This window comes from Cupressus sempervirens, chromosome 3 (assembly GCF_028749045.1).
Source record: "Cupressus sempervirens isolate cs-2001-9-10 chromosome 3, ASM2874904v1, whole genome shotgun sequence".
Lineage (NCBI taxonomy): Eukaryota > Viridiplantae > Streptophyta > Pinopsida > Cupressales > Cupressaceae > Cupressus > Cupressus sempervirens.
In genome coordinates, this window is record NC_143120.1 from 23983596 (window position 1) to 24001739 (window position 18144).

The window sequence follows — 18144 nt, forward strand, 5'->3', positions numbered from 1 at the left end:
TAAGTGTACTTACAACAAAAAGAGTTTTGCGAATGCATATAACACAAGAATTAAACCAATTTATTTAATTAACTTAATGCTCTGCTACTGCATTCATGGTAGCCTTCTCTATTGAGGATATTTACATTATAGAATCTAATCTTGCTTCTCAGCATTTAGTTCTGATTCAGATTGATACATATCCCATACCACCCAGGATCTGTGGAAATGCAAAATAGAATTGCCTTGATGAGCGTTCCAATTTTGAATTAGTTTGTTCTTATACGCTACTTTACGAGCAAGAGTCCATTTGATTTTTTCTTTCTTCATTTGTTGCAATGCCTGGTTTAGGGTTTCATTATCTTGGGGCATGGAGCAGCAAGTGTAGTCAAATCTTGGCATGTTTTTAATTAAGAGAAGATGGGATGTTGAGCCTTCTTGCGGGGTGTTTTACGTATTTGCATCCTGTACAATTATTTAATAATTTTCAGGTTTACATGGAATGTAATGTGCCCTAGGTTTAGTGTTGAACCCAATGCTCTGATACCATGTGTAACAAATGGTTTTTCTTATTGAAAACAAAGACAATTTAAATAAAGAATTTCCAACATTCATTGGTAAATAACTGAAATCCTTTTCATATGACATTAATTGTTTTAACAATTAACTAAAATAACAATAACCTTATCAATGATCTTCTGAAAATAACTAGTTTAATGGTTAACTGAAAATAACTGTATCCATGATCATCTGAAATAACTAGATTAACGATTAACTAAACATAACTGTATATATGATCAGCTGAAATAACTAAATTAATGATCAACTGAAAAATAACTGTATTTATGATCAACTGAAAGTAAGTAGATTAACAATCATCTGAAAACAACTGAATTATCGATTATCTGTCCTTTCTACATACAAGTAAGTAATGCATATAAAGAAAAGAAGGAAAGAAACATACAAGTATCATCTGGAGGATCTTTAGCTCGTTGTGCAAGCCTCGACTTGGTGAGAGGAGAAGCATTGACATAGGCTTAACTTCCCAACATCGGACCATACTTATCTCCACACATTCTATTGAATTAGAAAGACCCTCCCTACCTCGGGATCAGGCTTGGGATGTTCTTACTCCAGCCACCTGAGCATCTTGGTGTTTAGAATGTCTGCATAGTTATGAAACTGACATGTTTGCATAACTGGCGCCACTGACATCCAGTGATCATTAGATGACAAACATGCCTTTAAACCACCTTGGCCAAGGATTTCAAATGGGTTCATTGACTCAATCACCACTGCTCGACTTGACAACAAGTTTCATTACAGGGATGAGCACGAGCTATTAAATATTTTTCATTTAATTTTAATTATGTCTGATTTCTCTTTTGCTTTCGTGCATATTCATTTCACCTCTTCACCATTCATGGCTACACAGCCGGTGAATCCCAGGTGTTTTTGGAAGATTATTAGCAATCTACTCTTTCAACCTCTTCACCAATTCATGGCTACACTGCGGATGAATCCCAGGTGTTTTGGAAGATTATGAGCATGCTACTCTTGGCATAGTTTCTAAAAAGATTCATTGATTTGTATATCTTATCATGAACTGTGACAAAATAGAACATGTTCTTGAGATTAGTATCATTCATCTAGGTTTTATTGCACTAAGAAACTCTTCTTTAAGAGATACTATCCGACTCTTTTTATGATGATTCTGGAAACTATGAGAGTTAAGAAGAAAATCATTATAAATGACATGGATTATTCAGCAAGCTTATAATGTGATCATGGATAAGAAGGAAGTTTTTGAGCCTAGCCGATTGCTATAGAAATTGAATTAAAACATTGGAATATCATAATCTGAAATGATACTCATGACCTGATAAGAATTCGGAGTTGTTTGAAAACTTGCAAATTGATTTAAAATCAGTTTCCCTCTAGTTGCTTGAAGACGTCACCTTAGTGCATATGATCTTTTATTCTCAGCCAGAATACTTGTACGATAGGGTGTATAAAACGAACTGCTTGAACAAAGCTTTAAAAATGATATTTCTGGGAAATCTTCACAAGAAATATGGAATTGGGAATGAAGAAGGCAGAAGAAAATGTTGGAAAGATGTAAGTCGGAGCATACAGGAATTCGGGTGTGAATATGTAATGTCTGTCTACTACACACGGCTTCAAATAATAAGAATGGTCGAGACTTCTTGGCTTCTGCAAACTTAAAAGATTATTTGTCAATTAATTTGCCAAGTGTTAAATCAGTTACAATCAAAAGAAAAGAGAAATAAAAGGATGGAAGAAAGAGTTGGAAAAATTATAATTCGATTTATTGTTATAATATATATTTATATACGTTCATGTAAATATATCAATGGGGTGACATCATTTTAGTAAGTTATTAAAATATAATGGTGCCTTTTCATTTTTATATCTATATGTACGTATCTAATACATATGTATTGTAACAATATGATGAAAGATCATTTAAAATTCTTTGAGGTACGTTTTATATTTTAATTAGATTATTTTATGTTTTCTTAGATTATTTATTTAATGGCTCATGTGGGTCCCACAAATATATCCTGTGTTCAAGTTGTTGGGTCCTTACCAAAGAAGTTTAAGGTCATACCTGTCAATCTTGATGATTGAATTAAGTGAGCATCCCTTTCCAATGATCCTGTTTAGCAATGCTTCCCCCTTCATCTTCTCCTGCAATCACCCATAAAAACACTTCCGCCATAATAACAATTCTATAATAATTTTCATATAAACATTTAAAAGTCTTTGAATTATTTATCATAATGCCAAAATCAAGCAACTGCTAACATCATATAACAATTAATGGTTAACGACCATCTTCATTAATAGTTAGTACAATGGATACAAATAACTACCTATTTCACATGATCATGAAAGAATTATCCATTAAATCCCAACGGTTATGAGCAAATTTAAAATTAGGTCAAAAATTTGGGATGTAACACTTATTACCAAGACAAAAGCAACTCACACCCAACATCGGATTATTGAATTGTTCACAACACAGTCTTTGAGAATATGATTAAGTAGTTTTTAAGTGTCGTTTCGACAAGATGGAATAATAGTGTTGATTGCCTCTGACATCTACATAGAAGGAAGAGTTCAATTGACAACCAATGAGGAGGAACAAATATTCTTAGTGAATGATTCTTTCAAATCAAAGACTAAATTATTGGTCATCAAAAGACTTGTATTCGGGGAGTGTGATCCATTTGGAAGAGCTTAAAGTGATAAATCCATCATAGGAGACATGTCGTTTAATTTCTTTTGAAAAAATAAAGGGATAAGACCATCATTAGTTGGGGGTATGGAATAAAAGAAAAAAGAAAACATTGAATTACAAGAAGAGCATAAATAATTCAGCAGATCAAAATCTCTAGTATCAAGGGACAAAATGACAATAATCAGATTTGAGTCGAGGGTGTTATACTATTATATTATTGGTAATGCAGAAATAATGATTAGCTTATTATATAAATTTATAATGTGTCTCTATCTGATGTTAATAAACATTGAAACATAAATTTATTTATGTTTTATCACTTCTTTAAAAATTGGAGCTTTATACGACACTGCAAGTGATTTTTTTTTTTTATACTTGCAAATTGGACTTCTAGTTGTGAACTACACATGCAAGTTGGGCTTAAAGTCATCCACAGAACAGAGGGCTTTAAGCCATGTGGAAATGAGAGTATAAGTCCCAATTAAACTTTCATCATTAGATACATGAAGACCATGGAAACCATGTGCAATAACTCGGATACAAACACTACATAAGCGACTCCTCTTGACACCATGAAAAGTTTGAAAATTTGGCTTGCACAAAAATTGAGGCAACAAGGATCCATGCTAAAAGGAAATTTGATGATTTTAATTGGAATTCAGAGACATGTATTAGTTGGATAAAGAAAGTTATTGATCTCCAAGATAATGAGGATGAAAATTTATAATGATGGGAAGATGATGAATGAGAGATATCAAAGTTATGAATGAAATGGACTGATGAAGCAAATGAAATTAAGGTGATGAAATGAAAGAAATAAGATGATGATAAAAAAGGGATATGAAGGTGATGAGATTTTGTGTGCTTTTAAGTACTTTATCATCATTGGGCTTATTATGGTGCTAGGATGAACTCATTTGGGTATGGATTAAACCCAAATAAATCAACATACCCATAGTATGGAGGAAGTCAAATTAGACAATTAAGAAATCTCCCTTGAGATGTGTGATACCCCATCCGCCCTTAACATATTGTGGATATGTGTGTTAGGAGTTTGGGAATGTTATAGGGCCTTGTATGCTTGTTTTGATAAGAGTATGATCCTTCTTGAGAGGTTAGCATAATCCATTCTTTTCCAACTATAATAACTTTACATTCTAGTTTGGAAATGATAAATCTTTTTAGGTATATTTCTTGATGAGTGTTCATTTGTTCTTATATGTCCATGATATTTTAGGACCAAGATGTTGAGGCCACCTGATAGATCTATATGTTACTATGTGAGGTACTCCTTATCAATGATTATGATTACCTTGGATAAATTACTTATAAAGACTAAAGGATTAATTACGATACCCACCCTCATGATACTACTTGTTATACTTGAGACTGGACAGGATTGTGATATTTTATCATTTGTGGATTGTGTGTTCCTCCTTACTAGACTTAGATGATGAGACTTCATCAGATTATGCTTTTCCTTTGAATAATATTTTCATGATCATTATCTTTTATGTTTTCTTATACATGATCATAGTTGTCTCTTTGGTTGATTATGAGATTGTTCTTGATGAGTAATGATTCATAAATATTGCTTTTAGATTTGATTATGCGTCAATTTTGCTTTATCACTGGTGATGATTTACCTTCATTTATTGCAATTGTTATCATTATTTGCATGCTAACAATACTAATGAATCATGTTTTTGTATGAATTATTTTTAATGTGCCTGTAGGATGAGAGGAAGTAGTCGTAGTCACTTCTATGTGAGATATACACGATGTCACACTCCCCCTCCTTGTATGCTATTGTTTACCTCTGTGTGTGTGTTCATCTCAGTGATGTAGGGTCGTAGGTACTAGGCATCCATTCCACATGGTTACATAGTTTCAAGCGTGCATTTAGAATCCGTGAAAGTTGTTGCAGAGGTATTTCCAAAGTCCACACAAATATCTCCTTTTGGCATAGGTTCTTTGTTGAGGTGCTTAACCCTATCTTGGGTTGGGCATAATCATGATCTTTCTTGATTGGTATTCATTCTTGTCTATTCTAGAGATTAGGTCTGATGATTTTGATTGATGAGTCCTAGTTGGACTAGTTGTCTTGCTTTGACTTTCTTGGCTTTGGTGATTTTACACTTCCATTCTTTTGGTTGTATGATTTGTTTGATCATTTTATTTATTTCTCCTCCTTAGAACGATTTTGAGATGATCTTTGCTATGTTATGTTTCAGGATTTCATGCTTTGTCCGGAGTTTGGCTTGACTTGCCTTATTGATCATGGTTGACCTTGTCTGAACTTGTGGTTTTATCTGTGTTATATAGTTGAGCATTATGATCTCTTTGGATGATTAGATTTACTTTGAGACATGTGATTTTATTCTCTTTGAGTGTTATAGATTTTAGCAAGTATAAATATGTAATAATATTAATGTTGTGATCTATTACTTCATAGTCGCATAGATGAAAATATTTGGTATTTGGCATATATTTGTGTGTGTGTGTGTGCGTGTGCGTGTGCGTGTGCATGTGAATCTTAGTTTGAAGCTCTTGTGTAAATCACTGCACATCTATTGTGATTGAATCAAGCCATCGACCAAATGGATTTTTTGCATTCATATGGTTGGTTGTTTCCAATTTAGCTTTTCTTTTTGCTTTTGTTTATAGCTTGAGCGTCTTTGTATCAGCTAGGTTTTGATTTAAACTAATTGTTTAGTGTCTTTTTTCTCTTTTTGTTATTTTCGTTTTCATGGTCTAATTTCCATGAGTATTTGAGTCATGCTTTTGAGAAATCTATGGTAGCATATCCCACATCGTTAACCTTCAATGTAATTTTGAGTTAGATCTTTCCAATTGGGACTTACAATCCTGATTTCAAGGGGGGTTTTTATATGAAAAATATGCTCTTTTGAAGTCAGAATTGTTAACCTTCATTGAATACAATCTTCATTCTCGAATTTTCCCTTTGTTGTTGGGATTTTTAGTCCTGATTGCAAGGGATATTTAAATTTTTGCAAATTCATTTGTTTTCACTCCGCGCAATCAAAACTGAAAGTATTAATTGCAATGAAAACATGTGTTGCCAATTGTAGTCAGGACTTTTAGTCCCAGTTACATTCATTGTGTATTCACACTACTTTGTAATCCAAACTTTAAGTTCTAATTGCAACATAATACATATGTCTACTTTGTGCAATGAGAACTTTTAGTTCTGATTATGCTCTTCATCACAATGACACGTGTTATCAGGATTTTTGTTCCTGATTGCATTTACCACTTGGTGTTGTCGAAACTTCAATTTACCCCTTGACTATGTGCTCATGCAATCGGGTTATTTAGGCCCGATTACAATTGCAAACACATGCGCCTTTAATTCACTTGGAATGCAGATTTGTAGACCTGAATTGTGACTTGGTTAAAATCTGTCCTTTTCCCCCTTTTTTTAATGACTTGTTGGGATTTTTCTCCACCGTCTCATGTTCAGGTTGTTGTCTAACATTAGAAACCTTCCGGGCCCATTAATGTTACTTTGTTACAAATGCGCTCGTCCATGTATGAAGAATATGAAGACTCCAAGCATGTGCCATCTTGTATTAGCAACACGACCACCTTGAAAAAGGATGATGTAATCGAAGTCATGTCTTTATGCTTAGTTTGCTGTTTTCATGCATAATGCAATTCAGTCTTGATATATTAGGTGCAAAGTTGTCAAATCTTATTGCATGTGAACACAATACAAGTTGAATTAGAATAGGACTGTAATGTTTAATAAATCAGCATTTGGTTAGGATTCTCCCACCTTTTTCCTCATCTATAAATAAGAGAGGACTTGTGGTAAATAATTATCTTTTGGCAAGTTGCTTTCAAACTGTCTTGGAGAACTTATTTATGTGATGACATTTTTTGGAGTTGATTGCCAGTCTTGTGGTGTTATCTTAAAGGTTATTTAAACACATTATCCAGTTAATAATATGTTTAACTGGATCTTGTAGTCTTTGTGCTTCAGAGTTAACTTCTAGTCTTCGTTCTCCTTTTACCTTTTATGTTTGTGCTTTTAAGGTGTAATGTGTTGTAGTCTTTGAGCTGCACATGTATCCCATCTTTGTCTCTGAATTCATATAAGAAGTCGTGGAAAGTCTTTGAGCTTTCACGAGCTTCTTGTTTGCTAACTTTGCGAGATTGTTCGTGAAAGTCTATTGTGAGAGAAGAACATCTATCCTAAAAGAAGATTAAGATCTGAAAAAATGACAAAGTTGTGCAGAAAACAAAACTGAATTTATCATATAATCTTAGTGGCAACTCCGTGCAATATGTTATGTAAGAACAAACTTTCATGAGAATATATGTCTGTTTGTGCATCACCTTGGCTCATAGTTCAAAAGCTTTTATGAGAATGCTTATCTCAATCCATTTAGTGCTTATACTAGGTCAATCATCAGTAAGAGACTGCAAAGAACTCAGGAAATATTACTATATTCTAAGAGAAGGCTTGGATTTGTATAATTTGTTGGTCCAAATATAAGATAATATTACACATAATATAGTCTTCTATTTTCTTTTTAAAAAATCATATAGCAATTTTTTGCCTTGCTTATTGCAGTTGGATTTTTCGCCATTTTCGCATATGTTGACTTCCATTTTGTATGATTTTTTATCATTTGAGCTAATCCTTTAGTTTTTGGAAGTACTAGCTATGATTTTTAACATATTTTTGGCTTGTATATCTGTTGTACATACATCCAAAATTTAAGTGTGTGTGTGTGTGTGTGTGTTGTTAATACTGTCAGATAAAGGCATGAACGTCATTGTGGCATCCAATTTATAATTAGTAGTTGTTTTTGTATGTGATTATATAGGGAGCAGAAGTATCAGTAAAAGAGTTGGACTGCCTCTTGAGTCTTCTTGCAGAGAAGAAGCGGAAAATGGAACAAGAGGAAGCTGAAACAAATATGGAGATACTTCTTGACTTTTTGCAATGCTTGAAGCAACATAAACAGGAGGTGTTGAATGAGGTGGGGTCTTTTGTGTATGATGTCTTCTAATAACACATTTTTCTGATTTCTCTGTTCCAATTGTATTATACTATGCATTTGAAGTTAAAGAGCTTGTGATTTACATCAAAGAAGATCAAGAAGAGAGTAAATGTTAAAATCATAGATGGACTGAGAGGCTCTCAGTGTCAATAATTTTGTACTTTTTGCTTATAACAATGCTAAGGGTTAAATGAACATATTGATAACAATTAATAAAGGACAAGTTACCTTAGTTATGTTAAAGTATTAACACTGTAGTAAACTCATTAATCAGCAATTAGGTTGCGGTATTGTTGGTTTCTATTTGTAGTTGCATTTCATGAAAACAATGAGAGAATGTTGATGGTGGAGAATCCTGAAGCAGTAGGTACAATTGTCTTTTCAGATGCTTTGGGTAACTACATAGTATGTGTCAGTTTGTGCCACAAGACACGGACCTGAGGTTATTCTTAATGTCTGCAAGAAACCTGCTCTAAGATATTCTACATCAAATACTTTTGTTTATGACACACTTTTCCAGCTTTATTTCCAAGACAACAGAAAAGGGTTGTCTAAAGCTTCTGCTAGATGTATTATCTGTTCTAGGATAGAATAATCCTTGGATTCATTCCATCCATATAATTGAAATAGTATTAATCTTCCCATCCTCGCAAAATACACACAAGTAAATGTGGAAGCTGTGAATGACTCTGCCATACATGTAGCACTGTAATTTTTTACCATCAAATCTTTTTGAATTTATTAGTACCATACTGTTTGTGTATGAAACTTGAAGTTTGTGCTGGTAAGAATCCATTTTTGTCATCAATTTCTGTGTCAAGTCAAAGTCCTGGACAAGATTTGAAAATATATTAAAAAGAATCAAGTAAATACATATTCAGCAGCTGGCAAACCAAGGCCAGAATGCTGAAAGCACATAACAGGGGAAACAAACAGCAGCAAGGTAGCCAGCGCAAACCACAGGCAGAACAACTAAGTTTCTAGGACAAGCTTTTACAAGTGTTCGCGAACTTGATAGTTGACCTATATAGTCAATCTCGTTGCTCATAGTCATTTTCCAATTAACATCTTTTCTCTCTCTCAGCCCCAGTTTTGTCAAGATAATCTGTCAAGTGGTTTTGATCATGGCTGGTGTAAACAGGTATAATGTCAGAAATCCTTCTCCACTATCCTTCACTTGGGCAATGATCTGCTTCAAATGCCAGGAAGTGATAAAGACGTTTCTCATACAATCAAGGGCTCCAACAAGAACTTGGGAATCAGATTTGACAATAACTTTCACCTGTTCCTTTCTAACCGCCCAGAGGGAGGTATAAGAATGGCTAAAACTTCAGGCTCATTGCTGGTGGCCTTTCCCAGACCTGCAGTTTCTAATGTAAAATGGTACCCTTACTATCCCAGCAAACAAATCCTGTGCCAGCGATCCCCAGTTTGCCTTTAGCAGCACCATCATTATTTATTTTCACCCAGCCATTAGATAGCAGACTCCATCTGTTTTATATGGTCACATTAGTTATAGATCTCATATCATCTTGACTATTCACCTGCATGATGGGCCATAACAGTCTCAGTAACTTTGCTCCATATGGTTTGCCAAATGACATCAACAGAGCAGGAAGACTCCCTGAAAATATGACTGTTACGTTGATGCCAGACTTGCCACCAAATAAAGTTATGACCAAGGTGTTAACCAACATTCACTGCTTTGGATTTGAATCTTTGTCTTTTCCATTTTAGCATAATGCTGTTGCTGCATTTGACTCTTAAATGTTTAATTTAAAAGAAGAGAACCATCTTTCCCAGATTTTACAAGTAAACAATGTAACACTGGCACTGGGTTATGTTGGGACAAGTTTCGAGGATGAGGGGTCAAAGGGCCCTTGTTTTGGGACGGTGGGGGGATGGCGGTGGGGGAAGGAGAGGACAGGGGGTGTTGTATGCTATACATACGGAACTTGAAATCCTAGTTATGAAATGATGTTTCAGTATAACATAGCAAATTGAAATACTTGAACATAGCAAAATTGCAACATGAACCTAAACTATTCAACATAGCAACATAGTACATATCCACTAGTAACATTCAAAAATCAAAACTGAAATAGAAATTCAAGTACCCTTCCCAACAGCAGAGTGGTTGCGGAATTGTGGAGGTGGGAGTACTTGGGTGCTCCAAGTACTTGGAGTGGGGACCTCTCAAGGACGGGTACTTTGAGGTTTTGGAGGAGTGCGAATCCCTGGGTTTCACCATGTAACCCCTCTCCAGTGAAGATTTTCAGAAGTGAAAATAATTTTGTGCATAAACAACCAAGCGAAAAAGTCAACCTTGGATGTCCCTTTCGGCTGCCAGATCTTAGACCAATCCAGACTAGAATGGAGAGGCTGCCGAAGGGCAGCGAGCAGAGTCTCATAAGCAGCTTTAATGGTGTAAGTACCTAAACCTCCAGAACCCTAGGCAATCTCATCTTCGTGATCATTAAAAAGGCCCTTTATAATAACAACAATCTGAGGAGGAGCAAATATGGGCTATTCTTAGAGATATTAAAATTGCTTATATCTATAATTCTGAAGTTGACAATTTATTATGCAATGCTCAACCTTTGTCCAACCCCTTGATTCAAGAGCATCCATGGTAGGACACAAAATTGGATAGTCAATGATGGGTGGAAGCTGATCCCAGACATCAGTCCAAAACATAGCCTTGTCACCCTTTCCAACAATCCAGAAAAGGCCTTCCTTAACCAATCTGGAACGCCACTAAAGAATCACTGCCCTCGAAAGGATATTTGCTCATATCATTCATATTTATCCCGCCAAAGTGTTTACTAGTCATCATTCTGTTGAAGAGAGAAGTGGAGGTGGAAATACACCTCCAATATAACTTTCCTACCAAAGCTTTATTAGTGAACTCTGCATATCTAAGGTCAAGACCACCAACAATTTTTCGCTGAGTAATCTCGTTCCATCTAACGAGAGCCCTTTTCCTTGAGTCTTTAGCACCATTCCAAAGGAACCTTTTAGCCATCTTGTCAATATTTTTCCAAATGGAAGGTGGGGCAGCAAGAATAGATTGTAGGAAAGACAGCCTCCCTCTGTAAAAAAGCCTCCCTCTGTAGCTTTATTAGTGAACTCTGCATATCTAAGCCCAAGACCACCAACAATTTTTCGCTGAGTAATCTTGTTCCATCTAACAAGAGCTCTTTTCCTTGAGTCTTTAGCACCATTCCAAAGGAACATTTTAGCCATCTTGTCAATATTTTTTCAAATGGAAGGTGGGGCAGCAAGAATAGATTGTAGGAAAGACAGCCTCCCTTTGTAGCTAAGCCGTTTGTTGGTGCAAGAACTAGTTTTAGATTTGATACACTCCAAAAGGCTACACTGGACAATTATAGGGAGTTTTTTTATTAAATAATGGAGAGCGATCTCAAGACAATGCAAGTGCAAAGAAGACAAGGAGAAGCCCAAAATCTCAAAGATCTATTGTTAAAGATGACTATCCACTTTGAAAAAATTACCGTTTGGAGAGTCCCAAAGATTAAATGAGATTTAGACAACTAACTAACTTATACAAACCAAGCAACTAAACTAAACTAATACAAACCAAGCAACTAATTGCACAAGAGTCAATTGAAAATCTTAAGTCAAATGACTCAAGTCAAACTAAACCCCTTGACTCCTAAGACAACTGAGCTAAGTGTCAAAAAGGAAACTTACTCTAAGTCTTTTGAACCAAATGGCTCAAGACAAAGCTACTCTAACTATGCACAAGAGGCCTAAGTGGACAAGAGATAATATAAATACTTGATCGAATATGATTTCTGAGGATGTTCAAGAGCAACAAGGCTTGGGTAATGGTTCTCAATCTTGCAAATTTATCCTTTGTACTAGGATTTTTTATCACATATATCAATAGTTAAGGCAATTCATTAGGACCATGATCAATCCACAAACAAGGTGACTTTCTTGGAAAACAGTAACTTTGTTTTGACTTTTAGTATTAAAAATAGGGAAAATACAACTTGGCATGCTTTATATTTAAATGGAATCTGTAAATTCTCCACAAAACCAGGAAGCCAAAGTTGGTGATGGATCATCCCACAGGCATTAACATAAAATTTGTGACTGGTCAAGGTAGGACCAGTCTTGAAATCAAGGCCTTGGAATACTGCTTTTAGAGGTTTGTAGGAAGGAAGATATAGATTTTCTGACTTCAATAATAAAAAGACCAGTGCCTCTACTCATTCGGGCGATAGAGTCAACTACAATGAAGATTTTCGCGTACAACTTTATAAAATTCTACGCACTTATACTGTCCCAATATGCCAATATGGAATAGCAGAATTGATGCCCGATGAGACCATGTGTCGTCAAAAACTTAGCAGTGATATATGCTATGGAGGGATGTCATGAAATTCACTCAGTGACTGTTACACATAAAGGACTTAATCAATGATCTATATAATGTTTCATAGCAGAGAATAGGCACATCGCATGGAGTAACTCATAATTATAGAATTACTTAAGACTTTGATATGGCATTGGGCATAGGGAGGAAAACTACTGTATGCTATCAAATTACACACATCTGAGGTATATGAAGACAACCTTCAATCTTGCACAAACGCTCATGATATCATCTGGAAGCCTGGAATCAGGAGTCCATTGAAAATGAAATGGCATCACCACTGACAGAGATCAGGTTTGAAACTCAATTTATGTGTTAATGAAATGAAGGCAAAGGTACACAATATTGTTCCATGTATCAGGAATAGTTCAACGAAAATATATATAGCAGCGATGGATGGAACACACAAAAACACAAATATATTCAAAATTCTGCAGAGGGCACAATAACTGAGAATCAGTCAAATGTGGGAGCAATTGATTTGGAATATTTTGATGAATTATATGTTATCTACCAGTCACCATGATTGTGGATTTCGGGTGAGTAAGAAGCGATGCCGTGAGTTTAATCAAACATGAATATGCCGGGGGGAAATATTATTATAAATTTGAAACTTTGGTGATTTTAAGTAATTAAAGTAATTCAAGGCCTCGATTATGTTAAGAGGGAAGTTATAAAAGATGCAATTATTTAAGGTGAAAAGTTGTTTAGTTTTAAAGAAATATTATTTATTTTTAGAGAGATATGGCTCTTCATTGTGAAAAGTCATAACTTCAAATGAAGAAAGATATAAATATCTGAGAAGTTGGAGAAGAAACAAGGCATATTCGAAAAACACATTCTACAAAGAAGATGTATTATATATTTTGTACGGAGGAATAAGGAACTTTAATATGGCTTTATAATATGAATTCAATAATTTTATTTTAATAATAAAATAATTGGTCTTTTGTTTTTATTTAAATAGCATGGAGATTTAAACTGCAGATGATTCATCCTTTATAATCATTTTAAATTCTGTATACAATTTAAATATCAGAGAAGTGGACACAATCATTTAGCATCTTAAACTCGATCATCACAGATATTGTGAAATATTTAATTGTTTCCATATCTCTATCTAGTTTGTCTCCCTACCAAACGAGTTAAATTTCAATCTGGACTAATTTAAGATTGCATAAATATTTGATCTGTCGCATCTTGATTATTTAATTGTTGACAGTATAAGTGTGTAGAATTTTATAAAGTTGTACGTGAAAATCTTCATTGTAGTTGACTCTATCGCCCGAATGAGTAGAGGCACTGGTCTTTTTATTATTGAAGTCAGAAAATCTATATCTTCCTTCCTACAAACCTCAAATTCATTATTAAAAAACCTCATACAAAACATTCAAGTTTTTCAAAAACTTAGCATTCGGTTTCATTTAGATTGAGTTCGAGGACTTTGCCAATCGGAGAACTCCAAGGCTTAAATTCGCTATAGAAAAACTTTGAACCAAGTGATCAGGTTCGAGGAGAAGGTCTACCCACTTAGGTGTAGTGAAGCCTGAAGTGCAGGGGAATCAAGGTGATTCTCGTCTGTTGGCCTGAACTGGTTGTAGAATCATATCAAAGAAGTGGCAAGCTCTTGGATTTTGAATTTGTGGTTTTGGGAACCAGCACTTGTAACAAATTATTTTCCTTGAATGATGATGCAACATGCTCCTCATTTGATGTCCAACTGCCATTTTTTGATGATTCCTCATTCCAACCCATTTGAAACTTGACTAGTTCGATAGTATCTTGGTAGATGGTAAGTAGATTCTAAATGGAACAAACTATGCACTCTATACCAACTGTTAAACGCTAGGGTTGCTGTTGCACCAAAAGATCGACCTATCAATGCCTGATACAACCACTAGACTTATAGAAGATGCAGAGGCTATTAAACCATTTTGCAAATCCAGTGAGGGATGTCAACCCCTTGCCAACAATCCCCCTTCAAGAATTATTTGCTATCACCTGCAAGGGTTCAAACCTATGCTCCACGGAGTTTCCGGGACGGGGACGTTTTAGGGGACGGGAATGTGTTTCCTGTACGTGTACGGATCGAATCCAAAATTTAGGGGACGTGACCTCAGGGGATGGCTATAAAATATAGGGGATTTTAAATTTTTTACATATGGAGAATTAGACTTCTTTAGAGATATATTTCAAATATGCATATCATAACAATGATAACATTGATAAACCATTCACCATAGAACACATGGAAATTGAAAACTATCAAGATTAAAATCAAAATGAGAATATGATATGATGATATATCCGAATATCGCATACAATTAGCAAAAATGCCCAAAGGCTCCAAGTATCAATCTATCATCATGATGCATGAAATCAAAATGACATAATGAAATTAAATACTAGAAGTGTAAATGAGATGTCCAACTCCATAATAATCAAAAGCAATAATGTATCTGAGTATTTGCAAAGCGGAAAGCCAAATATATGGCCATCTTCTAGGAATCTAAATCTCTATCTAAATCAAGATCATCATCAATCTCTTCCTCTGAATCATTGGCAGGGGTAGGCAGAGGGTCCTCATCCAATGGAACACCAAGCAGCCTTGGGGGTGCATTATCCTCATCAATCTGCAATGCATCCTTAGGATTAACATCCCAACATAGTGCTGGAGTCTGTCGATACTCAAGACTCTGTCGCTCCTGTAGTCGCAATACACTATGAACAACCACAAGCTTCTCCGATTGTCTAGAGGTAAGGTTGTTCCTCTTGATCGATTGAATAAAGCTATATGTAGACCAATTCCTCTCTGCAGCAGAGGAACTCGCAACCTGTGAGAAAAGACGGATGGCAAGGCCTTTTAGCTTAGGTGTGTCTCTACCATGCCATGTCCACCATCCAATTGGGTCCTTTTGAGCTAATGTAACTCTATCAGCCCTCGCCTCTGGTCTACCAAATGTTGGCCCATGAAGACTAGCAAAGTCAAGCCATTGCCCTCGAATTTTTGCTGCGTCCTCTGCACTATACATTTTTGAAAGGGCCTTGAAGAAGTCCTCCTTCACCTATATTGAACAAACAAAAATTAAGAAGTGAGAACTTAGAGTTTGTAAACTTTACAAATAAAATAATTTTTTTAAAAATGTATTATAAAATCAGAATTCTTTAACATAAATTAAACTCACGTTCTCATCATTAGATGGAGGCACTCTCCCAGGCCTTGGTGCATACCATTTTGGATTGACTGCATAGGCTGCCATATGAAGTGGGGTGTTCATAGTGTTCCACCTTTTTGTTACAATGGGCTTAAGATGCTCTTCATAGAACTCCAAAGTAGGTTCCTTATCTTTAATAACTTGCTTGATCTGCCCAAGCATGCTATCAAAGGTCTCATAAATCTCTCCAAGGCTAGGAAAGTCAGAATCAACATATCTAATGCACAATAGGGTCAATGAAGGAGAAAATGTATCTGCAAATGAAATAAAATTGCAAGTGAGAAACATCTTATGTTAAAAAAATCAGCAAGTGCTTAAATCAGAAATGTTTTTATTAAATCAGCAATAATAATTATGATGTCAATTTTTTAAGTTTCTTACCTCATTGTGGTCCACCAATTCTCATCCAGGATTCTTCGTTTGACAAGTCTTCCATTTGGGGTGCTTGATTCATGCCATCTATTCCACTCTGCATTGACCACCATGGGTTGTAAGGCTTCTTGGACCTCAAGCATCCTCTCCAACAAAATGAAGTAGCTAGCATATCGAGTCTCCACAGGCTTGAGGAATTCTTTTTTGGAAAATGTCCTAAATAATGCAAGAGATTTGTGATGATTGAAAATAAACATTTGCACGTCTCTAGCCTCAAACACCATAGTCTTTATCCAATCAATTTTCCCAAAGTCCTTCAAGGTGTTATTTAATACATGTACACAACATGAGGTCGAAAAAATGTGTCTATAGGTGCTCTCTACTATCAATCCAGCTGATTTACACACCCAGGCTGAATCAGTGACTACTTGCACAACATTTGAAGCCCCTACCTCTTCTATAGCATCTTTCAAAATCTGAAATTGGAAGGATGCATCATTCTTTTTTCCGGAACAATCAACAGCTCTAAGAAAATAGGCCGCTGCTGTTCTAGTGACAATAAGATTGATGAGTGGCTGATGTTTGATATCGGTCCAGCCATCCATGATGATGGAATGTCCATCACTCATCCATGTTTGTCTCATATCCTCCATCAAAATGTTTACTTTTGAGTACTCTTTGTCAAGGATAGTGGTGCATAATTTAGTCTCTCCTAGTGATACAAGTGAGGGACCAGCAGCATACATATCTTTGCACATTTGTTTATAAATGAGGAACGGGAAACATGGTATGGTATGCCATGAGCAACAAGAAATCTGCCAATGGACTCTTCAACTCTCTCTTTTGCTCGTATGTTAAATAAGTCAGCCACATTGGTATCTCTCTTGGTCTTGGCCTTTCCGTTCCCTTTACTAGTAGTGCTAGTGGGAGTCAATGAGGGTGTGGGTGTGCTACTCGTAAGACCTCCGGATTTCAATAACTCCCCCTCCACATACAACCTATTGGCCTTGAGTTTTTCTTCATCCGTAATTTTTTTGCAACCTTTCACCCCTTGCCCACCTATCCATAAAAGATGGCAATACACTCTTGTGTAGCTCCCAAAATAATGTTTCGTACATATATGACACTCCCATTCCCTACTACCCCTCAAATTTTTCTTCTTATTTTTGTATACTTTTGTGGCAAATTGTAGGAGAGGTTTCTTAGGGTTGAATGGGCTTTTGACATATTGTTTTAGGGCTTTGGAAGGGCACTCAAATGGATTACGCATTGCATCTTCCATAGGGGTATCTACATTAGGCTCATCAATGTCATCATCCATGGCTGCCCTAGGTCTTTATAAACGTGACACTTGAGTTTCTTGCATGGCAACTTCCATGCTATCACTACTTCCCTCACTCTCACTGCTGCTCATATTTTTGCCTTTGAATTTTACAATGATTTATAGTATACTGCTGCAAGTTATTAAAAAAAAAACATTTCAATGTTCCATTCAACATGCCCTCTCTATGTCATTGAAAAAATTGAAAAATGACAACAAACAACAATGAAGTTTGAATCAAACAAAATAAAAATAAAAAACATACCTGGAATGAAGTAGAAATGAAGGCAAAACCTCCTCTTGCACCTCCAAAACACACTCCTCTTTTGTTGTTTCTGTTTTCCTCTTCCTCTTCCCAACTTGCAAACAATTCCAAATGAGCAATGAACTCCAACTTTAACTATTTAAGAAGACACATTAGGGTTCCCCTAGTTTAGAAACTTCTAACATCCATGTGGGCCCCGGGTAGAATAGAAAAGACTAATTTTTTTTTATTTTTTGACTTTTAAGTCACCCGCAGCCGGCTAGAAAATTGGGTACGGCGTGGGCCAAAG

The 18144-nt window shown here is 35.6% G+C and overlaps 1 protein-coding gene across 1 annotated transcript in view; it reads left to right on the forward strand.

The window, feature by feature from the left end:
• The window catches only part of LOC149564571 (E3 ubiquitin-protein ligase COP1-like), a 90234-nt gene that overhangs the window by 26471 nt on the left and 45619 nt on the right, over positions 1-18144 (forward strand). The window contains exon 3 of the mRNA XM_089818118.1: positions 8101-8256. Within this exon, the coding sequence (XP_089674244.1) occupies positions 8101-8256 (156 nt within the window). The remainder of the gene's footprint in view (positions 1-8100; positions 8257-18144) is intronic.